Source organism: Acartia tonsa, chromosome 7 (assembly GCF_053477335.1).
Source record: "Acartia tonsa isolate MP-2025a chromosome 7, ASM5347733v1, whole genome shotgun sequence".
Classification (NCBI taxonomy): Eukaryota; Metazoa; Arthropoda; class Copepoda; order Calanoida; family Acartiidae; genus Acartia; species Acartia tonsa.
Window position 1 is genome coordinate 48,342,815 of NC_137266.1, and position 26,321 is coordinate 48,369,135.

At 31.0% G+C, this 26,321-nt stretch overlaps 1 protein-coding gene across 2 annotated transcripts; it reads right to left on the bottom strand.

Annotated features, from left to right (window-relative positions):
- Nucleotides 1-4,650: 4,650 nt before the first annotated feature.
- Nucleotides 4,651-11,386, bottom strand: LOC145323886 (4-galactosyl-N-acetylglucosaminide 3-alpha-L-fucosyltransferase FUT5-like). Of its 2 annotated transcripts, XM_080166479.1 has the most exons (9): nt 11,129-11,385; nt 10,050-10,348; nt 9,242-9,400; nt 8,719-8,798; nt 8,103-8,228; nt 7,487-7,690; nt 6,791-6,897; nt 5,351-5,466; nt 4,651-4,909 (listed from the first exon to the last, which is right to left on the bottom strand). In XM_080166479.1, exons 1-9 carry the CDS (start codon nt 11,313-11,315, stop codon nt 4,817-4,819), a joined length of 1,371 nt encoding a protein of 456 aa, XP_080022605.1. In that variant the 5' UTR covers nt 11,316-11,385; the 3' UTR covers nt 4,651-4,816. The 2 variants fall into 2 exon arrangements, with proteins under 2 accessions (XP_080022605.1, XP_080022606.1); XM_080166480.1 differs by lacking the exons at nt 4,651-4,909; nt 5,351-5,466 and adding an exon at nt 6,346-6,440 and having other exon boundaries at nt 11,129-11,386.
- Nucleotides 11,387-26,321: the final 14,935 nt, after the last annotated feature.

The window sequence follows — 26,321 nt, forward strand, 5'->3', positions numbered from 1 at the left end:
AGTCTTAAAAACTTTGGGTAATTTAATTTTAAGTCTTGGTTAATTGGTTCAAACTTAATTGTCAATAATTTTTAAATTTTTCAATTGTAAAGTTTTAAAATGATTTTTTTTTGGCGCCTTAACTTTTTTCTATGGGCAATTTTTCTTGGGAGGGTGGTGGTAAAATCCCGCAAAATAGTTAAAAAAAAACTTCCCTGGACCTATAAGAAGCTTCACTGTAAAGTAGGACAATATCAGTTCAGTGGTTAGCGATATTCTTCGTTAGAGACAAAAAAAAGCTTACTATTTTATATAATAGGATGATAGATTGTCAAATTGTATTTAAAAAGGAACAAAAGCGGGTATCTAAAGGGATAAGACAATGGCTGATAAATTGATGTACTTCCCCATTGATGATACACAAAATTATCCTTTATTAGATTACAATTAGTGGTTGAAACGTTTTGTCACTCAACTTAATGAACCAACTAATCAAAATTCAATAAAAGTCCCCAAACTGTTAAGCCAACGTATGAGCAAACATTATTAAAAAAAACTTTGGAGACTTCAGACTAGTGTAATAAGCAGTCCAATGTCCCCTCCCTCACTGAACAAAAGTTTATTATTAGATTTAGTAGCAATGCTACTCTATAATTCATTTTGTCTGTACATTGGGGAAATGTTATTTTATAAGCTGCTTTTTCAGATAGATTACTCATTTTTGGTTTCAGATACTTCTTAACAAAGAGCACCCATATTGTGTACCATAAACAAGGAAAATAACATCCATAAAGCGAAGCTCTGAATTGGAAGGACAAACTCTTGTAGAGTGTCAGAACTTAATAAGCAGAATATTAATTCAGAAGTTTAAACAAAATAGTAAATAAATTTGTTGCAAAATGCTTAAATAAATTATAGTGTTTAAGGAAATACTGACATTTTTAGGACTTGAGATGCTTTTCTTATAGCATTGTACCTTGTTGTAATAGGAATCAATATACCAAAAATCAGATAAATAGGTTAACTTTAACATACAATTTTTTGTCAAAAAGTTAAAACTCCAGCATGTTTTGAATAGACGTACGGATATTCTAGTAATGATTATAGAGTTGCTGCGCTTTTGAAGTTGTACCTAACTGTTATAGAAGATTTGAATTGGACGGACCAACCTTAATTAAAGAAAAGCTTAGCTTTTAAAAGACATATCATATTTTGAGATGTAAAGAATTCAAGATTCTTAGAAACCAGGATTCTACATATCAATTTTCTTCGTTTCTTCCTTTTTTCCCACTTCCCTTTAACAAGTTCTACGCAAACATTACGCCACAAAAATATCCAAGATTTCAGCAATTTCAAATAAAATTTCTCTCCCCCCTTTTGTTATAACCATCTGTTCTATAACCTATTCTATCCGTTTGTTAAAAATTTATTTTTGGACTTGTTTTCAAGCTGCATCAGACAAAACAAAAAATAGCAAAAGATTTTCTCTTATGTAAATTTCTTTTATGCTCTTCTTACACGTAGCGTTGACAATGGTGCTACTAAATAACTAAATAACCATGTAGTATATCCAGAGAGAGGACATTGGGCTGTTTATTACACTAGTCCCCATAGTTTTATAATAACGTTTTTTATCCTTTCGCTTGACATTTTTGGGGACTTTTTTTTATTAAATTTTGATTGATTTGTGAACCTAGTAAAAGTGTCTGACTCAGATTTTGACATAAAAAAAATTAGCAAATGAGAGGCCAGTATACACTAATTGACCATTGCATGGTAAAATTTATAGTGGCCTCTCATTGGCTAATTTTTTTTTACCTCATAATTAGAGTCAGACACTTTTACTAGGTTCAATTAGCCAATGAGAGGCCAGTATACACTGTCATTGACCAATGGTAAAATTTATAGTGGCCTCTCATTGGCTAATTTTTTGACGTCATAATCAGAGGCAGCCACTTTTACTAGGTTCTGATTTGTTCATGAAGTTAAGTGTCCAAGCATTTTGACCACTAATTGTAATCTACAAAAGATATATTTTGAGCATTACGATTGGGGATGTACAGCACATTAATTTATTGGCCATTGTCTTATTCCTTCAGGATTCCTGATCCTTTACAACACAATATCTGAATTTTTAAAAGCGAAGCTTTTCTATAATTAGGGTTGGTCCGTCCGTACGTCTGTCCGTCCGTCCATCCATGTAGATAGCCTTTTTTTCGTTAATTTAGGCATGTTAGAATTGTCCTATCGATTTCAAACTTTGCATGGTGATTCCTGTATTAGTTAGGTACGATTTAGAAAGCTTAGCAACTCTATAATCATTACCAGAATGTCCGTACATCCATTCTAAACATGTTATTTTTCCTACTTTTTTTTCAAACTTTTATGTGTTCTAATTATCCGTTTGATCTGATTTTGGTATGTTAATTTCTGGGACAACAAAGTACAATATTATAAGCGAAGCAACTCTATAATCAAGTCATAAAAATATAAGTATGTCCATAAACATCATCCTGTATCAAGCAGTTTTTTAACAAATTTACTTACAATTTTGCTTCGACCCTTATATTGTTATATTAAGATTATTCAGTTCTGACACTATACATATGTTAATGTCCGTTTGTCCTACTGTCTTAGTGCTTCGCTTTTATGGATGTTGTCATCATTGTTTTCCTAATACCGTAAGATGCTTACAAATAATTTGTAATTATCCTCTTAAGATTTTTTTTCAATTTGGTAAACTTTAAGTTTAAGGTAATAAAAAGGCATACAATTATTAATTGTATAAACATGAAGGAAAAATGTTATCGCCTAGTAATATTTTTTTAAAAGCTAAATTGTAGCACGTCTATTTTTTTATTCAATAGAATGGTATTTTACAAGGTACTACAATTTATCTAAAAAGATTAAATCTAAAATATAGCTAAATCAATCATAATAACCATGTTCATAATGACAGAAAAGAAAAACAAACTAATAAAAATGTTTTTTTTTAGCAATTCTTGACACCTTTAATAGTTATTTATCGCGGATATGAAAATTATAAGTTTTGTTAGACCCAAGATGCCGAAGTTACGGGCTAAGAAAACTGGTTTTAATCTTTTGATTGTACATTTTTATATTTGTAGAAAACTGGATTTTATAGGATATGATACATGATTACAGTATGACATAAAACTAGTTTTAATCCAGCAGATATTAATCAGTTTATAAACCATATTGGAACATGATCAATACTGAAGCTCTATGAAAAAGAAGTAAGAAATACAAATACATTGATCAATAAACAGGCACAACTCATTACCATGCAAAGTTAAACCATGCAGGGGCGTCCAAGCTTTTTATTTTGGGGGGGGTAAAATTTTTTTAAGGGGGGGGTAATTTGGTTTTGGGGGGGGTAAAATGGCGCGCGAAGCGCGCCGCAAATTTTTTTTACCCCCCCCAAAATTTTTACCCCGGGGGTAAAATTTGCTTGGGGGGGGTAATTACCCCCCCTGAAATCTGTTGGCAGGGGTAAAATTTGTTTACCCCCCCCAAAATTTACCCCCGGGGTAAAATTTTTGGGGGGGGTAATTTAAATTTTATAAAAAATTTAGTATTAAAAATGCGCGCGAAGCGCGCAAAAATTTTTTTTGTTAGAGATTTTCTATTTTGGGGGGAGTATTTACCCCCCAAAATCGTTTGGGGGTGCCAAATGGCCCATTACCCCCCCCCCTTGGACGCCTATGAAACCATGCACTACATATGTAGGTTATGCAATACAATAATTTTGTTTCTGATTAATATTACTCCCTCAGAGTGAAGTCGATAACAGATCCCCACAATTTTTTTATGAATGAAACAAGGATGACAACATCCATAATTGCGAAGCACTAAAACGGAGGACAAAGGTAAATTAACATTTATTTAGTGTCAGAACTGAATAATCAGAATATAAATGTATAAGAGTCGAAGCAAAATTGTAAGTAAATTTGTTGAAAAACTGCTTGATACAGGATAATGTTTATGGACATAAATACATTTTTAAGACTTGATTATAGTGTTGCTTCGCTTATAACATATTACTTTGTTGTCCCAGGATTCAACATATCAAAAATCAGATCAATCGGATGCTTAGATCACATAAGAATTTGAAAAAATCAACATGTTAAAAATGAACGTACGGACATTCTGGTATTGATTATAGAGTTGCTATGATTTTTAAATCGTACCAAACTACTAAAGGAATCACCATGCAAAGTTTGAAATCGATAGGACAATTCTAACATGCCTAAATTAACAAAAAAAATTATCCATCTGTGACAGACGGACGGACGGACCGACCCTAATTATAGAAAAGCTTCGATTTTAAAAATAACAAAATAGGTAGAGGGAAATTTTTCTTGCATTTATTTATTATTTTATGTAAGATATTTTGATTACGGTGTGGTTAAAACAATCAGAACCAAAAAAAAAGAATTTAAAAATTATAATAAACACAATAATTAATTGTTAAACACACGGACAAAGTGAGTTATATATTTCATAGTATTCATCTGAATGAATAGAAAGATAGATAGATAAATTGGGATCCTTTCAAGGTGAACTATTTTTCTCCAATCGCTGTCACTTTTGCCATTCTGGTGGGAGCTGGGTGACAGTTTGACCATAAGCCCTCTATAGTTTTCTCTTTATAAAACAGATACCTTTCTATAGACACCTTAACATCCAAGTTTAGTTTATCTCCCTTGGTGACTCGGCAGTCAAAACTTAAATTTGGCGTTCGGTCACCTTGAAAGCATCCCACTGTAATTATAATAATTCTAGATTTCCATTGTCTTATCCTCGTATACAGAGGCTACATATTATCTTCAGAAATTCGAGTATTTGTAAAATCTTGACCATAGCACTTCTTTGAGTTCCAATATGAGGTGAAATTTCTGAACAAATCCTAAATTAAAGAATATAATTATTGTATTGTCACAAATATATTTTCCCTGCGTAAAAAATGAAACACTATATGATTAGTTCCTTTTTATTTAGCCGCGAAGGGCTGAAAGCTTAGGCCAGCAAAGAATGGATAACTCTATGAATTATTTTCAGGTCTCGCCTTTAAGCTTCGGGGAGATCAATCTTTTACAATTTTTAAAATCAGCTGGAAGTCTAAACCTGATCGATATGGCAATCTCTTCTTTAATAAAATTTAAAAAAAAATTTAAAATGTCAAACGGATCATTTATAAACAACAGAAGTTATTCAGATTTGGAGCTATATTAGAAAGTTATCCTAAAATATAATGAATGGATGTATGTTTGTATGTCTCAACATATTTAGCTCTTTTTTAAAACTTTATCAGGTAAATTTAATTATGTTATTTTTAGATTAAACTTACTTTTTGGGGTGCTTCTTTTTGATAAAGTTTTTGACAAATTTGACATCCAAGCCATGGGAATTCTGGACAATCTAGCTGATACCATTCTTTCCACTCCAGGTATTCATAATATTCATCTAAATAGATAGATAGATAGATAATTCTGGATACTCTAGCTGGTACCATTCTTTCTACTCCAGGTATTCATAATATTCATCTAAATAGATAGATAGATAATTCTGGATACTCTAGCTTCTACCATTCCTTCCACTCCAGGTATCCATAATACTAATCTAAATAGATAGATAGACAATAATAATTCTGGATACTCTAGCTGGTACCATTCCTTCCACTCCAGGTATTCATAATATTCATCTAGATAGATAGATAGATATAGATAATAATTCTGGATACTCTAGCTGGTACCATTCCATCCACTCCAGGTATTCATAATATTCATGATGCTGTGAGTATTGGTGCAAAAAATATGACGTAACAAAAAAATTAGCCAATGAGAGTCCACTATAAATTTTACCATTGGTCAATAACGGCCTCCCATTGGCTAATTTTTTTGTTACGTCATATTTTTTGCACCAATACTCACAGCATCAATATTCATCTAAATAGATGGATAGCTAATTCTGGATACTCTAGCTGTTACCATTCCTTCCACTCCAGGTATTCATAATATTCATCTAGATAGATAGATAGATATAGATAATAATTCTGGATACTCTAGCTGTTACCATTCCTTCCACTCCAGGTATTCATAATATTCATCTAGATAGATAGATAGATATAGATAATAATTCTGGATACTCTAGCTGGTACCATTCCTTCCACTCCAGGTATTCATAATATTCATCTAGATAGATAGATAGATATAGATAATAATTCTGGATACTCTAGCTGGTACCATTCCATCCACTCCAGGTATTCATAATATTCATCTAGATAGATAGATAGATATAGATAATAATTCTGGATACTCTAGCTGGTACCATTCCTTCCACTCCAGGTATTCATAATATTCATCTAAATAGATGGATAGCTAATTCTGGATACTCTAGCTGGTACCATTCCTTCCACTCCAGGTATTCATAATATTCATCTAGATAGATAGATAGATATAGATAATAATTCTGGATACTCTAGCTGGTACCATTCCATCCACTCCAGGTATTCATAATATTCATCTAAATAGATGGATAGCTAATTCTGGATACTCTAGCTGGTACCATTCCTTCCACTCCAGGTATTCATAATATTAATCTAGATAGATAGATAGATATAGATAATAATTCTGGATACTCTAGCTGGTACCATTCCTTCCACTCCAGGTATCCATAATATTCATCTTGATAGATAGATAGATAATAACAATAATTCTGGATACTCTAGCCTCCAGATATTCATAATATTCATCAAAATATATAAATAGATAAACATGATATTTCTTACCTGGATTATTTTGAAGATGAAGTAAATACTTGGCAAGGTCTGTAGGACTGGTGAAATCAGCAACATGGATATAGGAGTTGGGAGGAGCTAATCTTTCATAGTCAGATCTGTTCATTTAATTAGTTTCATAGTTTTCTTTAGCATAGATACTCTAGTATTACTTGACAGTACTACACACAAAACCTAATGAGGATAATAGTCCAGTTCACAACAATTGCATCCTGAACTTACAGACAAAGGGCGTGTACAAGTATCAGGTTGGTTGTCAAATATCCTTATATTTTTATAGCAGGTAAATTCCACCCTTCCCTATAAAAAATAATCAATAAATAAAATAAAAAATAACAGAAATGAAGGACTACTGACAATGTAATCATATGATAATAATGTTCTTAAATAAAAGCAACAGAATGTCTTCCTGTGTGTCTGTCTGTCTGTTTGTCCAACTGATCTTGCTGAGCCATTATTGTTCTTCTTTGCAATGTAGATTCTCATAGGGAGAGTCACCCTTCCAAGATAAATAACCACTAGAAAAAACGACCTATCCGAGGATTTTTTTCTTTTAAAAACTAAACTAAAATAGGTGGTTGGGTTGACTTAACCCCCCAACCCGACCTCCACCACAAGAGCTCTTTGATGCCTCTAGTTGCATAGCCCCTAGTTTTAAATATTGTATTATAGAAATATGAAACTTTCCTCGGAGCACCCATAACCACAGGAACAATATTTTGTTTTAGCATCTTAAAAAACTTCTCAGTAATATAATCATCACAAAGAGAATTTTCAAAGCTTAAATAAAAATAGTAGTTGTCCAAATTTTTGAAGGCATCCTCAGTTTTTTCCCCGCTTGTACTACATTTACCGTAAACGGTTACGTTGATTAATCCTGTGGCCTGAATATCCTGGTTATTGACACAGATTGAATTACAAAAAAAATTTCATAATAAGATACAAATATCTATAAAAATATATGGTATCATAAGATTTTATGTCTTCTTATTTTTGGAGGAAAACGAATAAATTGAAGATTTCCTAAAATTGCATAAAAAGCTCACCCCCCCCATCCTTCCTTCCCTAATTTAAAATAAATTGAGAAAATGGGGGGTGGAGGGGTTGTTGTTTGTGTTCTAATTTGATCAGATTATTGGGTTCATTGGGTTCATAAAAGCCCGCAGGGTTAAGCCATGAAACAATGAAAACTAAACAAATAGTAGCAACTGAAAAGTTATTTAGAAATCTTTCAAATGAGTAAAAAATGCTAAATCTTCCATTTTTGGGTTCTTAATTAACAAATACATAATTGATCTGTGTTTCCTGAGCATATTTATCTCTCCCACTGGTGGAATTACAATGACTCACCACCCACAAAGCTGAATTATTCTTGGATTTTAAAATCAATTCTTTGTCCATTGGCTGTTTTGTCTTTCTTTTCACATAGCTAAAAAGAAAATTATTTGCAGTAAAACTTAAAAAAGAAATTTTGTTGAAAGTTGAAATGATTTAAAGTTATTTTATATAGGGTATTGAGCAGCCCCGCAAGGTTAAAGTACCGCAGGTTAAGGCCCATTTTAAAATTAAAGGGTTAGGGGGTTTAGTCCTCAATAGCCAATTTAGGGGAGAGCACCGGAATTTGTTCTTTCATATAAGTCCAGAACCAAATAATTGAATTACAAGGAGCTTTCGGTCTATGCTGTTCAAGAGATACACACAACAATGGATGTAAATATACATGGATATTATGACTGAATTTTTTTTGTCAATTCGCTTATTCAGTAGTAGTAGAGGGGATGGGGGTAAATGGGGGGATGTAAGATATCGTCATTTTTGCCCGCTACAGCGTTTACTTATTGTAATTAGTATTTTGGTGTAAGATAAGTAATACTAAATTATTCATACAACTGACAACTTTAAAATACCGGATATGATACCTGCAATTTTGCCGATAAAATCCAGTAAAAGTTGCATCTGAATGATAACTCGCTGTCCAATCAAAAATATCATCCAACATCTAAAAAAAAACATTTTCGGTGCTTTCCCTAAAATTAACTGACACCCCCCCCCCACCCCCTTCCTTCGTTGTTTTTGAGAAAAAAAACGACCAAGCTACATTTTCTTTCATTACTTCTACAAAAGGAATAAAAATCGAAATATACCGACTTCATGTCTTAGAATATTGTATTTTTTGTTAAAAATAGGTTGAAAAACATTCTATATTTAAAATATAAAATAAGTTTAATATAATGGGAGAGTTCTGTGTTCGACTATAGGCACATGAGGGAAACTACCACTATGTCAATGAATTATAACGACATTTCATGATTTTAAATTAATGGTTATATGGATGACATATTATTTGAAATAAGATTATAAAACATTGTTGTGTCGACAAATTGGGCCAACTATAAAAAAACGAGCGGGTACGGCACAGTCGCGGGTAATATAAAACTTTACCTGTAACCATGAAGTAATATTTTGATGTTGAGCAAAGTACCAAGGCGCCTCTGCCCAGACAGCCACCCACTTCTGGTGGTCTGGGGGTATGTAGCCACCAGGGATCCAGGTATTGGAATCAGGGGGTAGACCTGGCAGAGACACCATCACAGCAGAAGCCTGGTAATAGATGTTGTATTTAGTTCCCAATCATTGTTTAGTATGCATCAGAATTTCAAAATTAAGTTATTAAATTACTTTGTAACACGTAAAATTTTTGTCAAAAAAACGATAAAAAAATAGAATATAATAGACATGTGGACTTTCTATAAGATTACTATACTTTTAATAATATACTATAAAACCCAAGGAATCATTATACATACTCCTCTAATTTTTAATTGAGTTTGACAACATCCAAACAGATTGTAGAGATGCTATGCTTTCTAAATTGTACCTAAATCTTACAGGAATCATCATGCAAAGTTTGAAATTGATGGAACAATTCCAGCATGCCTAAATTAACGATATAGCTCTACGTTGCGGACGTACAGACCTAATTATAGAAAATCTTCGCATATTTCTTATGTTTTTCCATTATTAGCGTACCGGTAAGCCATAAATGTAGAATGGTTAATCATATTATAAACAGCTTTCCGCGGATACAAAAATGTACAATTATAACATCAATTTTTTATATTGTGATTGTACATTTTTATATTCATAGAAAACTGGACGATGCGATACATGCTTTTTCAATATAGCTTAGTACCGGTTCTAATCCAGCAGATATCAATCGGTTTCGAAGCCATACTTAAACAATTCTTACCTCAGTTAATTTGTCATGGTCTGTTGTTAGCCGACAGGAGAATCCATTTTTACATGTAAAAGGGCTTTCCAGAGGAAAATACCATTTCCACTGGTCTAAACCGTCTTTAAAATTTCTAAATACTGGATCGTACAGCAGAATCAGTTTCAAATCATTGCTGTTATCATCTTCAGTTTTATTGATAACTTTGAGGCCGTCTTGATAATATTTATAAAAATTTGATGTGGTATAGTTGCTTAGATTTGGGTTGGATAAGATTTCGAATTTTGTCTTCCTGTTGGTTTGTTTTGACTCTATATCTAAATTGAATATTAGTTACTAGCGGCTACGCCCCCTAGAGGCCTCTAGGGGCACTTGAGGAGGAAAGAGTCGAATTTAATAATTCAATTTCTTATTTTAGATTTTAAAAGAAATTTTTTTTTTTTTTCAGTTATACACCTTCCCGGGACCTATGAGAACCTACCCTGTTAAGGAGAACCCGATCGGTTCAGCGGTTAGCGAGATCCTTCGGTACAAACCCACAGACACTCAAACATCCTGTTACTTTATTATAAGGAAAACAAAACTAATAACAAAACTAAATCATTTTAGGCAAAGCGGTCAGCGTTTTTTTACTAATAAACAGAAATCTATTATATCTAGAAGAGTAGGGACATTTGGCTGTTTATTACTCTAGCCCCCAGTGTTTATAACAATGTTTTCTTATTCCTTAGCTGAACAACTTTGTGGAGTTAAATTTTGATTGGGTTGTTCGTCCAAATGTTTCAATCACCAATTGTAATCTATAGAAGGGGTAATTTTGTTTATTATCATTGGCGATGTTCATCATGTATGTTCCCAATACCTCCCCCAACATAAATTGTACACATCGTGATATATAGTTTTGTACATCTGTCAGTATTACAAAATTGTCTTATTTCAAAATCCTTAAGGTTTATTTTGCCCTCTACCTGTATGACACTGCCAGGTTTCCTGGCATCCTGTATCCGTCAGGATGCTAGATATTAAAAAATTCAACACAGTTGTCTATATTTTTCACACACCATGACCTTTAAGGGTAAATTAAATTCAATATTTACCTTTTAAATATATATTTTCATTCAGTTTTGTTTCCATATTTTGATGTGTGTAACTTTTTTCACTTACTTCAATAGTATTAATATTATCATAGTTATAGAGTAGCATAGATGAATTATACAAGAATAGAACAAGAAATATTACTGTAAGTACTTTGTACACATGAGGATGGTTAGTTAGGTTTCCCATTTTTAAAACTTTTTCATTTGTAGAAATAAAATAGATATATCTGAAAATTAATATATAGAGGGATATAGTAATTATGCATGCATAAATTGATTTACAAATGATCTGTCTGTAACGCATAATCTTGCTAACCGCTGGACCGATATGGTTCTTCTTTACATTGAAGTTTTATATATGTCTTGGGAAGGAATATTTTTTATTGGGGGGAGGGTACCTTCATCCTCCCAAGAAACATTTACCCGAACAACAAAATGGCACAATTTTTTAAATTTTTATTTTTAAAACTAAAAGGGGTAGTTTCACAAAATGCATTTGAACTTAATTAGTGAACCGCATATTTTTTCCTGGTTAATGGGTTAAACTATATTTATATGGCATATATTTGAAAGAATTTGAATTTTCTATCACGTAGTCTTGATATTTTAAAAACTACGTGGTAGAAAATTGAAATTCTTTCAAATATATGCCATATAAATTCATAAATATAAGTTCAAATCCATTTTGTGAAACTACTCCTTTAATGTAATGGGGGCGGGGAAGCAGCGACTTCCCTTCACCAATTTATGTGCATCTAGAGGCTTCTAAGGGGCTTAGCCGCTAGTATCTAAAATAATTACACCTTAAAACAAAAATGAATCTTCAAGAGGAAAATATTACAACATATGTACACTGATTAAACCAAAGCTGTGTGTTAACAAGGATAACAACATCCATAAAAGCGAAGCTCTGAAACGATATGACAGACGAACATTAACTTTTGTTGAGTGTCAGAACTGAATATACAAAACATGAAAATATAAGGTTTGACAAAATTATAGGTAAATTTGTTGCAAAACTTCTTAAATACAGAATTCTGTTTAAGGACATACTGACATTTTTAATACTTGATTATAGAGATGCTTCGCTAATAATATTGAACCTTATTGTAATAGGAATCAGTAATAAAAAAATCAGATCAATCGGATAATTTTAACACATAAAAAATTATTATTAAAAAAGTAAAAAAATCAACATGATTAAAATGGACGTACAGGCATTCTGGAAACGATTATAGAGTTGCAGCGCTTTCTAAATCGTACCTAACTACTTCAGGAATCACCATACAAAGTTTGAAATCGATAGGACAATCCTATCATGCCTAAATTAACGAATAAAAGCTAACTATCTCGGACGGACGGACGGACGTACGAACGGACCTACCCTAATTATAGAAAAGCTTCGCTTTTAAAAATAAATATTTATGTAGATATTTCACTAATATATTGATATTTCTAACGTATCATATATCGCAAAAAGAATTGTCTAACTGATACATATATCATTAAAGCTACATAACTAGGAATATGTTTTATATTAATTTGTTTTTGGTGGAGTGAGAGAAGGGTGCAGGTTTGTGCTTCAGGTGGTCAAATGAAGAATAAGCGCGAGCTGACAGACAGTAATAAAATACCGTTTCTCCGAAGTAGTACGCGGTCATACGCCATGTAAAATGTGAGCAAGTTTCAGATCTCCGTTTTTGCGATTTGATTTACTCATTTCTCTATAAGACAAAAGCTATGCTTGTAAGATTATCTAATTCGCTTCATTGCGTATGACTTCGAGAAACGGTATTTTATTACTGTCCATCTAAAACAAAAATATGCGAGAGTTTTTTTTGGTGGGGCAAAGGGGGGGGGCCCGGGGGGGGGGTGGAGCCAAAGCGGTCAAATCAACGTTTGAGTTGTTGAATGTTAAATGTACAGTTTAAACATTGCCTCTTTGTAACTTTAAGAAAAATCACGTTTTTGTATCTATCCAGCCAATAATATAAAGAAGTAAGGTTTTTTTTTGCAGGGCTCGGCAGCCGCCTTTAAGCCTCAGATAAATCAACCGTTTCTTATATTAAGAATTAGCTGGAAGTCTAAACATGCAATATTTGAAGCTTATAAGCGGCTTCCGAGTCTTGGTTTTTGTTCTCACTAACAGTAATAGTTATTTTTTGCATCGTATTATTAACGGCTTTCCGCGGATATAGAATGTACAATTATAAGATTAAAACCAGCCTCGAGGTGCCGAAGGCACCGGCTAAAAAAACTGGTTTTAATCTTGTGATTGTACATTTTTATATTCGTAGAAAGCTGGATATAATTCGATGCTAGACATAGTTTTTTCGTATGGATGAGAACCGGTTCCTATCCACCGGATTCGAATGAATACGAGAAAACCAATTAATTTATCTATTTCATGGAAGCAGTATATAGCCCCTGGGTAGGTTTCTAAATATTTAGTCTATAAACTGTGGGATATATATCAAGACTAGGGGATGCAGCTTCTGGTCCTATAGGACCGATTGAGATCTACTTATAAGACGGTTTCAGGCTATAAAAAATAATGTACGAACTGATTATAAATGTGAATAGCCGCATATGAAGATTGTAGAATCTTTTACTTTCTGCAATCCAATCCCCCTTTAAGTTTTGAAGGTAACGAATTGCAGGATAACTTTAGGGGACAGAATTATTTGTAATCCATTGCCCCTGTTCTCCCTGGGGGTTGTATTTAGAAAGGGAGGGAGGGGACATTGGCCTGTTTATTACACTGGTCCCCAAAAGTTTTGTAATAACGTTTTCTTATTCGTCGGCTTAACATTTTTTGGGACTTTTATTGAATTTTGATAGGTTGGTATATTAAGTCGAGTATCAAAACGTTTTAACTACTAATTGTTAACTACATATTGGGTAATGTTTTGCATCATTATTGTGGATATACATCAATTTATTGACCATTGTCTTATCCCTTTAAATCCATGGGTTTTACTGCATAATAGTGAATTTAATCTGAAAATAAAAGGGTTTAGAAGTTGCTGTGTAAATCTAGATAAAGATTAATCTTTTCAAATATAGGGACTGGTAAATAATTCAAAAGTCAAAGTTTTATGCATTTTAGCTAAAATATAAATGGTAGGCTAAAATACTGTCTAAAATCTTAAAATTGAGAAGCTTTTTAAAAGTATCCATAGAAAACAATAGTTTGAGAGGAACTAGCAGCGGAGCCCCTAAAATTTAGGGGTTTTGTTTTGGAAGAGGGAGGCAAGAGTAGAAAATAGCCTTACACTAGTCTAAGTCTAAAATTAGAATAGCATAAAACCACCCATGGGAACTATGAAAAGCCTCCTTAAAATGGAGAACTCAATCAGTTTAGTATTTTTTCAAATTTTTTGCTACAGACAAAAAACCTAATTGCTTTATATAAAAGGATAATATTTAATTTTTATGTTAAAAATAGTTAAGATTTTTAAAAACTAAAACCTTAATTCTTTATTTCTACTTATGGTATAGGGAAAGCAAAAACATGCATTTTAATAGCGAAGCTTCTCAATAACTTTTATACTTTTCCTTTTTTAGATATTTAAATTTTGATTGAACAACGTACTTATATCGTGTAGCATCAAAGCTAAAAACTGTTATAAAATGTACAATTACATATAAGTAAGCTTTACAGTTTACATGTATGTATGTAGCCTCAAGGATGTGTGTTACTAAAAAATTATCTTTTTAAAAGCGAAGCTTTTCTATAATTAGGGTCGGTTCTTCCGTCCCTCCGTCCGTACGTCCGTAACGTATAGCTTTTTCCGTTAATTTAGGCATGTTAGAATTGTCCAATCGATTTTAAATCTTACATGGTGATTTCTTTAGTAGTTAGGTACGATTTAGAAAGCGTAGAAACTCTATAATCATTACCTGAATTTCCGTACGTCCATTTTAAACATGTTGATTTTTTAACAACAAATTTTTATGTGATCTAATCATCAGATTGGTCTGATTTTTGGTATATTGATTCCTGGGACAACAAAGTATAATGATATAAGCGAACCAACTCTATAATCAAGTCCTAAATATGTAAGTATGTCCATAAACATTATCCTGTATAAAGCAGTTTTTCAACAAATTTACTTACAATTTTGCTTCGACTCTTATACATTTATATTCTGATTATTCAGTTCTGACACTATATAAGTGTTCATGTCTGTTTGTCCTACCGTTTCAGTGCTTCGCTTTTATGGTTGTTGTCATGCTTGTTTAGTTGCGAATCGACTCAATAATTCACTTTATATTTAAGTATATAACATCCATAGCAATCCGACTGCTTATTGCACTATTAGCCACTTTTTAATATCTTTGGTATTTTTAGTGTGATTTTTATAATTATTGTGGTTAATATTATCAAAATTAAATTTTCCGTCATTCTGAAGAATTTTAGTTTTCATACATGAAAGGACAAGTAGCTTTATTTTCGATTTTCTTAATACCTTTTATTTTAATGAAGTTCTCTCTATTTCTTCCTTTTTTATGACCAATGAAAAATTGTTTGATTCACTTTACCTGACAGTCCAGGTATTTTTTGTGCTTCGCTACTTATGGATGTTGTCATCCTTGTTCTATGATACTTAATTAAAATGTATTAATATCATAGACTGTAAAATATAAAGGAAATCTCTTTTTTTTGTTCAAAAATAATTAAACCTTATTATGTTTTACTTTTAATTTTAAATAAAAAAAAAACATAATTAGTTTTTTTTCACCATTGCTCTTAATCCGATTTACAAATTGTCCATATGAAAAAAATGTATAATTTCTGTTATTCTTCGACAAATGAAACAAGAATAGAATTAAGTAGTCCCTATTTTGTTGGCCCCTGCTCCCATAATGTTTCATTTTACTTTTCGCGGAAAACTCTGTCCATAATGCTCTTTAATTTGAAAATTGTAATTTCATTTATTTTGCTACTATAAAAATGTCCAAAAAAATTAAAAAAAATCTTCGAAAGTCTTTCTTATGATTAAAATAATTCTTGTATTAATAAAGTATAAGTTGTCAGTAATATTATGAAGATATTCTGAGTGGCATTTTTAGGTCAAGTACCAGATTTTAGGTAGAAAAAATACCTTTCTTCAAATACTGTAGGATGAATTGAAATATGTTCTGTAAAGAAGAACCATATTGGCTCATCAGTTAGCGAGATCCTTTGGTGCAAACAAATAGACACACACACAATCGGACGTCCTGATACTGTCATACAAGGAATAACCTTCTATATTGATGACTGTTTTTTATTACATAGATAGTTCCCTTAAAACTACTAATTGTACTTTAATCATGGCCTAATTTTTACCTATAAATTGTTTATGTTAATTGCTTTTTTTATTCTTCTAAATCATTCTAAAAGTATAATATTATTTTTTAAAATAGCAAGGAAATTAGGTAAATGTAAAATAAAGTTATCTGAGAATTGTTGGAAATACTTCACTAAATTCCAAGTCTTAAGAATCTTCAGTGTATTATAAAATAGGGGATATGACATGAACCAATGTGTTCTTAAGCAGATATTCTAAAAACAATTTAGATATTTTAATTTCTCTTATATGTTTGTATATTATAAATATTGTAAAATATTTGTTTAATAAAAAGCTCTTATTTATATACTAATCTTTTATTGTGCCAAGTAAGCTTTTTTTAATAATGTTATATTGTGCTTAGATTAAGACGAAAAAATTCAAGTCTTCAATCTGGAAATCAATAGTAATAATAGTTGACTTTTCCTTGTATTATTCTAAAGAACTAATTTTTTTTTATAAAAGACAACATGGACAATAAATTCAACAAGCAAAATAATTCAGGACAAAAATATGGTATTACTTTATGAAAAAAATTAAGTAAAATTATTGTAAGCAATTTCTTATTCATTTGAAATGTAAAGACCTAATTATATACAAAGTTATTATACTTCTATTCCAAAATCGAGAAAACGTATACTTGCAGCTTTAGAAATCAAATATCCACGCATTTTTTACTCTGGTTTAGTTAGGGAATTATAACAGATTTATTTCAAGTTCTATTGTTTTAAATATTCTAAATTTGTTTAATATTCAAATATAGAATTTGCAATTATTTAAATACAAGAAGATTACCTACATATTATATATTTTCACATATAGTTTTCAAAATGTGACTAGAAAACTATTTAGGAAAATTTTATATGTTTAAAGCTATAGACATGAATTGCATATAATCTTGTTTACCACTCTTATAGCATGCCTTTGTAAACTAAGAAATGTAATAAAACCCTGAATACTTTTTGGTTACAAATACTGTATATAAAGAAGAAAAAGTTATACAAGCCGTTTTCTGTTGTTAACATACATATCAGATGAATTGCACTTTTTAGAAACTACTAAAAAGAATTTCATAAAAGAAAAGGGAGAGTGGAAGAGAAAAGGAAGTTTTTCTTCTAATATTGTTATTAAAAAAACTGTGTTTCAAAAACCGATTAAATAAGTCATTAGGTAAAAAAATTATGGGAGTCGAAAGCTTAAAAAGGCTTTTTGGTGTTTTATTGCAAACCTCAAAAATAGCGGATTTATACCCCTAGAGTTCCGTTACACCCAAAATTATTTTTTTTGAAAAATTAATACAACAGACATAAAAAGGCATAAAAACATAACACTCCACCAATTATACCTACATCTAGATTCTAAATTTAGAACAGCTTTGCTTGTAAAAATGCAAGTCTTAAATAATAGATTAAAGAATACCAAACTGCAATGTTTACAAATATATATTAGGTATATAGAATCCATAAAATAAGGAGGAATAGAAATGAAAACCTCAAATATTTTAGGGAATATTGAAGAAAAGTTGCGCTTGCGCAATAAAAACATAATATGAAACTTGAATGGTACACATGTCAAGTTGGGACAAAACTGAAATAATATCTTTTTAATGAAAATATATTGAAAAGTATTAGATTTTTCCTCTAACTTTATGTCTCTACTGCATAGAAATTAAATTTATGTTTATCTAATATTGTTTACATTTCACCACTGTCAATGTACTTTATGACGCAACTTGCGTAATCACTCGATTACGAAATGTAAATGTAACTTGCGTATAACTCAACAATTAATAAAATAATTTATGATAATAATTGAAATTAAAATACTTAAAAATATATAATTGGATATAAACATCTTTTACTCTCAGACCTTGAAAGAATAAAAAATCAGCTGCTAAGGATTTTTTGTAAACAAATTCATGCGCAACCCTAATACAAATGCCGTGATCATTATTTCTTAACCAAATATTTTTAAAGTCATTTTTTTACTAAATTCATGTTGAAATGAATTTTTGTTTAAAGTTTTGCTAATACTATAAGGTTTTAATCCATTGTGAATAGGACAAATATGGCTGGACGATTGGCTGTATGGCTTTTAGTATACTATTAAAAAAGGCATTTATTTTTCATATCATTTCTCGATAATATCTTAAATCATATGATTTTACTACAAGCCTTGTAGCCATTTAGGGCTTTCAAAAGTTCCAATTTTATTTCAGGCTAGCCAGGCAGAATCTTCTACCTGGATTCTATTCTATACTTTATCTTCTTTGATAGAATCAGGGTTACTGGAATATTTAAATGATTACTATTTTGTACAAGCATTGTATTGCACAGTTTGCCTTACTATGCGAATATATTGGGACAATTATACAATTATAATTAGGACATCAATAACATTACAGTACAATAACAGAAAGTACTTTTTCACTACAAAAAGATGTGTACGGAGATAACATTTTTAATAAAATTAACTTAAAAGGACTAGTGAGATAATCAACAATCTTTAAAGAAGTTGTATCAACTTTTTTGCTTTTTATTTAAGATAGCTAGCCGGTTCTTTCAGTAAGTAGTAGATGTAAAATTTTTCATAGAATTCAGATATGCAATCGGTTTTTTTGTAGACCTCTTATTTTTTAAGTAATTTAAGTTTTAAAAAAAAATAATTAAATCGGTTTTAAGGTACTAAAATGCAACAAAATAAAAGAAGAAAATGGCCAGTATGAACAAAAAATGCAAGATCTTTAATTTGACACCTTACTTTTAAAATTCTGTTGAGTAATTATTGAAATAATCTATTTTTTTAACCTCGGTTTAATAAAAACTTTAGACCTAAATATTTTCTCAAACAGACATAAAAAAACATAGGTTCATATATACCTTTAGAATCAGAAAAATATTACGAATCTATTCTAAGCAAAATTGAAAAAGTTTTATAAAACTATAATAAAAAAAATAAGTTTATTTTAAGAATCATAATTTTCGGCTTTAAATGGTTAGCTTGCACCAAACCTGAACCAAACCTAAACAAAAGACAATGCAATGTAGCAGATATTTTTTGAACACAAGAAACAATAATGTATTTTTAACTGCATTGTTTTGAAGTTTATAAACAGACTGATGCATATTTGTTCATAATTTTTCATTCTTTACATGTTCTTTAATATCACTATATTTATTGTAGTATCTATTGTATATATTGTATGAACGTTCTCCTTTTTTTCTGGCAATTCTATAGGTTAATTTTATAAGTTAAGCTTCCAGATTCGTCAATTTTTGAGATTTGTGATTGGCTAGTTTAGTAGTTACAATTCTTAAAATAAACTTTTTATTTTTTCTATTTTTTATTACAATTTTTTTAAACTTTTTCAATTTTGCTTAGAATGAATTCATATTATTTTTCTCATTCTAATGGTATATATGAACCCATATTTTTTATGTCTGTATGAGAAAATATTTAGGTTTAATGTTTTGATTAAACCGAGGTTAAAAAAATAGATTTTTTCAACAATTACTCAACAGAATTTTAAAAGTAAGGTGTCAAATTAAAGATCTTACTATTTTTGTTCATACTGGCTATTTTCTTCTTTTATTTTGTTGCGTTTTAGTACCTTAAAACCGACTTAATTATTTTTTTTAAAAACTTAAATTACTTATAAAATAAGAGGTCTACAAAAAAAACCGATTGCATATCTGAATTCTATGAAAAATTTTACATCTACTACTTACTGAAAGAACCGGCTAGCTATCTTAAATAAAAAGCAAACAAGGATGACAACATCCATAAGTAGCGAAGCATAAACAATTAAATTAAGAATTTAGATATTAGTTGACAAAAGCATGTATATTAAGAAAAAATCACGAAACCTTTTCAACATTTGTTTTTAATTTCTTAATATTTATTTATATTTCAGTACTATGACTAACAGACTGACGGTCAAAGTAAATTACATACTGGATGCTCAGAACAACAAGAAATTTAATTTTGATATTTTTAACTACAAAAATTTAAAAAAAAAACGGACCATAAACACCAAAGATATGAAGAAAAATGTGAAAAATATAAAAATAGCCAAAAACCTGCAAAAAGGCAGTCTGACCGCCATTAATGTGTTCTTGAAACTAAAGAAAATTTAATTTTGATATCTATAACTGAAAAACTTTGGAAATTGGGCCATAAACACCAAAGGTATGGAGAAAAATGTGAAAAATAAAAAATAGCCTAAAACCTGCTTAAAGGCAGTCTTACCGTCATAGTTGTTTTCTTGAAACGACAGGAAATTTAATTTTGATTCTATAACTGAAAAAATTTTGAAAATCGGACCATAAACACCAAAGATATGGAGAAAAATGTGAAAAATACAAAAATAGCTTAAAACCTGCTAAAAAGCGGTCCTATCGACATTGATGTTTTATAGTTAATTGTGCTCCTTAATAATGGGAATGTTGTCAACAAATTTCAGCCTTTTATCTTTTATAGGAGCCGAGAAAATCACGTTTCCCCCAAACTAAGACGGACATACGGACAGACGGACAGACGGACATTTCAAATTATAGAGTAGCTTCGCTACTAAAAAGTTGATACAACTTCTTTAGCAGTTATGCCCATAAAATACTGAAGAATACATTTTTAGAGTAGAGTTTCTTATTTATTCAAAACAAATTTATAGTTTGAATAAAAATTTTACGTACACAATAATAATCTTATTCTTTTTTTTCTGGCATTAACTATAAAGTTTCTTTACATGTTTGTAAATAAAGATGTGCTATATAAAGCTGCATTTTCAGATAAAAAGATGATGATATGATATATGTTATTAACACATCTTTGATATGTATTACTTGGGTAATATAAGAAAAAAATATCCAGATATCATGAACCCAAACTGCATTCGGCCATGCATGCATGCGTAGATGTACAGGGAGGGGACATTGGGTTGTTTATTACACTAGTCCACAAAGATTTGTGATAACATTTTCTTATTGGTTGGATTATAACGGGTATAGTCCTTTCCACAACATCCCTCCATAAGGAGCGATTCTTCGTTATTTTCACAGTAGCTTTTCTCCTATTTCTAGCCAATTGGGGGGCTCTAACCCTGCGGGGCCAATTACCTAACCCTGTGGGGCAATCACCTAACACAATATAACCTAACCTAACCTAAAATAACCAATAAAAAGCCATTTTAAAAATACGAAGAATCGCTCCTTATGGAGGGATGTCGTGGAAAGGACTATACCCATTATAACTTTTGGGACTTTATTGAATTGAAAGAAATTTTTGAATTTTATCAAATGAAAGATTCTAGCATTGAAATGGCAAAGTTACTCTTTAGAAAAAGTGTCACACAATAAAGTCAATACACATTACATATTCAGTTGATAATTCTTTACATTTCTTGTACAAGATAATTCATTGCTTCACATTTTAAGATCAAAATTGTACACTTATTATTACTTTGATTTTTTTCTTCAAATTTAATGAATATTTGATTAAATTGGACACTTACTAGTGACATTTAATCAAACAAGAACAATTAAGGTTCTTTGAAAATTTTGTTATATAAAAGTATAAGAATAGAGGGGGTCAGGGGTAAAATAACTGTAAAGCGTCCACGGGGTTGGGACTTTGTGCCGACTTTCAATTGGGTCTTTAAATATCAGCCATTAGCGCAGCCAAGTTGCTACAAAAAGTAGAAAGAAAAACGTCCCTATCACTTGAACCAGGTAGTTTTCTTTGTTGTATATCTATACTTATACATTTATTATCTATCCCGAGAATAAGACATAAGATAATTTAGAAACAAATTAAATTGAATATTAAATATCTTATTTTTTTTAAGTAGAATAATAAATAAATTGTTTTATGTAACTTACATAAAACGAACAAATAGACATACAAACCAACTATAATTGTAAAGTAGGGGTTAATAGTTTAACAAAAGTAAAAGGGTAATTTTAATGATAAAATTATATGTTTATTGACAAAATGATATTAAAGTTGAGACATGCAGGCTATATCATTTTCTTGCCCTTTATGATTGAACAAAATTGTTTTGGAATAATTTATATAATTAGGTCTATACATTTTTAATGTAAAAGAAAGTGCTTAAAAAAATTTTACTTATTTTTTTTATAGACAGCTGATTTTAACATTTTAACAGCTTTGACAATGTTGTCTCCAATTTAATTCTCTTCTGCTTTTTCTGTTTTGAATTTCAAATTATCATTTTAACAATGAGCACTAGTAAGGCAAGAATTAACATTATTGGATCTTTTCATTTAAGGATTTTTTTCTCATTGTATTTTTTAGTTTGAAGATTTTTTCTCTCAATATTCATAAAAGCAGATAAAATTAACAAAAATAATTGCATATTATTTACATTAATATACAGATAATAAGTCAGAGAATCAATCTAATATAAAAATTTAAATTGATTGTTTTTTTTCCAGTATGGCTTTGATCGAAATTGATTCATATCTGCTGGATTATACCAGGTTCTGAGCGATAATTGGTAGTGCGAATGGGGCGTTTGTCCAATAATATGGTATGGAGACCGCTCTTCTATGAGTACTACTAAAAAAAAAACCTACTTTTACTGTAATACACAAAGACATTCTCATCGTCGGTTCGTCTATTTAGAATGCTTATCCCTCTATTCCCACAAGTATAATACGAATTTGGTGGAGCTGGTGGAAGCTCAACAAAAGACCCACGCGAGGTATTATATTGCTTTAATCTAAGAATAAATGGTTGGTTTTGATATTCGATCGGAATTATATAAGTATATTAAGTATTAAGGAAGGAAAATGTTTTATAAAGTGTATTTATATTACAAGTGAATAAGTTAAGTATGAAAATATTTACAGGATAAGTGTTAAAATCATAAGTAGTGTAGGACAGAAAAGTGCCCTAAGTCCCAAGCAGTGAATTGTGCTAAGTGTTAGAATTCTAACATAAGGCCTAAGCTCAATTCATGCTAAGTACTAAGGGTCCTAAATTTAAACTACAATGCATGCCAAACAACTAAGTCATTACCTTTTAAAGCCAGAAGAGAACTTGATGGTAGGAGAGTCAATAAATAACTGACTTATTTTAAGAGGTGCATGCTATAACATCAACTTATAATAAGGATCTTAGTGTTTGTCTGTTTAATAAAATGTCTGTATGTTAACTTGTGACGTAAATCAGGCATGGTTGTAGGCATACATACTTGTACTAAATGGTTACATGATTACTTTAACAATAAACATAATGTTTTTAATAAACATATAATATTAATGAATCACATACAATTTACCATGATTAGGCTAGCGTTACCCATATATGGTATTATATTGGTAAAGGTAGGCCTATGAATGCATAAAAAGGATACAAATAATGCCTTGGGCCTAGCTAAAGTAATTGTGTCTCGTGCCTGAATGTTACTTGATAATTACAGAGGCACGTCAATCAAATATTTAGATTCTACTCTTATATAGTGTTAACTTTATATCAAACATAGATAGATAGTCTGGATGCGAAGCATTTCTGTAAAAGTCTTATATGTACGTTCAAAGAATTTGAAAATTGGGGATCGCATCTCCATAATAATGAAAAATCATGTATCGTATTTTCTACAAATAATAAAATGAAAATAATAATATTAGTGCCAGTTTCATTAACTTTGGATCTAACAAAACTGGAATGAATTTCATAATTATCCATAATACTAACCGCAGAAAGCTGTATATAATGCAAAGTGATAAATAACTATCAAATAATAAGAAACACGCAAAAAAGCTCATTTATGTATAGTCTATATTGTCTAATGTATTGTGAATGAAGTATATTTTGTTTTCAGCTCATTACCCTGAACCAACAAGTTAGGTGGTGGTATGTTCACTCAGGGGGTAAAGAAATAAATAATAAGGACATTTTTAGAGTAACTGTACTAATAAATGTATAAGTATAGATGTATAACCCAGACAACTACCTGGCTCCATTGGTGGAGACCTTTTTAGTCTGCTAGCAAATTGCTTTCTGCTCTTTTGTAGCGACTTTGCTGTTTTGATTTTTTAAAAAAATTCTGGGAACCTCGTAAAAGTGTCGAACTATGACGTCAGAAAAATTAACAATTAACCAATGAGAAGCCAGTATTCACTGTAATTGACCAATGGTAAAATATATAGCGGTCTCTCATTGGTTAATTGTTAATTTTTTCTGACGTCATAGCAGGGGCGTCCAAGCTTTTTTTTTGGGGGGGGGGGTAAAAAATTTTAGGGGGGGGGTAATTCGTGTTTGGGGGGGGTAAAATGGCGCGCGAAGCGCGCCGAAATTTTTTTTTATCCCCCCCAAAATTTATACCCCGGGGGTAAAATTTGATCGGGGGGGGTAATTACCCCCCCTAAAGTCTGTTGGAGGGGGTAAATACTCCCCCCAAATCTGTTGGGGGGGGTAATTACCCCCCCCAAACTAATTTACCCCGGGGGTAAAATTTTTGGGGGGGGTAATTTAATTATGTAAAAAAAGCACCTACCTAATCTATTAAGTTAATAATAAGTACTATCTTATAACATAAAGTAGTAAGTAAGGTTTATTTGACTATAGCTTCAGATTTCATTACTTTTAATACTGAGTTCTCCTTTTTAGGAAAGCTTCACATAGATCCCATGATGGTTCCACACTATTATAGGTCAATCCTTTGAGTGGTTTTAGGCTATTTTTCTCCTCCCTTTTTACCCTTTAGAAAACACAAGTTCTTAGATGCTAAGGGCGCCACTACTATTCAAATATATAGTAGTATCTCATTCTTTAGAACATAAAAATACAATAATTAACTCACTAACCAATGAACCAATATGATTTTACTTTAAAGTGAAGCGTCTTATAGGTCCTGGTAAGTTTTATAACTAGTTTTGAGACACCCTGACATCCTCCCAAAAGAAATCGCCTATAGAAATTCTTTTTCATTATTTAATGAAATATTTAATTTAGTTAGGTATCTATTTTATGGAATCTTCAGTGCTTTACAATTACATCATAGATCCCCGGGATGGTTTTAGCCCTTATAAAGGCCCAAGCAAATAAAACATGATCAAACTATTAAATTTTTTGTTATCATGGTTAAGAACTGTTTTAATTGGTTGGACAGTAAAATTTTTTTTTAAAGAACATTCAATTTGGGGGGGGGGTAAATACCCCCCCCAAAAAAATTTTTTAAAGAACATTTATTTTGGGGGGGGGTAATTACCCCCCCCAAAATCGTTGGGGGTGCCTACGGCACCCCCATTGTAGGGGTAATTTTTTTTTGGGGGGGGTATTGTTCACAAAATTTTGGGGGTGCCAAATGGCCCATTACCCCCCCCCTTGGACGCCTATGCGTCATAGTCAGACACTTTTACTGGGTTCAAATTCTGGCACTATTGGCTGATATTCAAAGACCCAATTGAAAGTCTGCACAGAGTCCCCATCTTGTGAACATACATTTATTTACCCCTGCCTTCTTTATTCTTCTACTTTTACTACGGAGAGGAAATTTTATTTATTTGAAAGGAGGTAGGGGGCACCTTCACAATCCCCAGATAAAAAAAACAATTATATTTTAACTTAATTTTGTTAAAACTGAAGTCTGTATAAATGTTCGATCTTAAAAATATCTATTAAATATTTTTACTATTCCTTTATCTTTTATTATACTACATTTATAGTTTATAGGAATTTAGCTTAGCCATGGTTCGCTGCCTTTATATATTCTTACATAAAATACCATGATGGTTAGACCATTTCAAGAAGTAGCTTATAGTGCCTATAAAAATTACGTTTTATAATACAAATGACCAATGATAGGTCATTATACATGTTACCATCGGTCAATT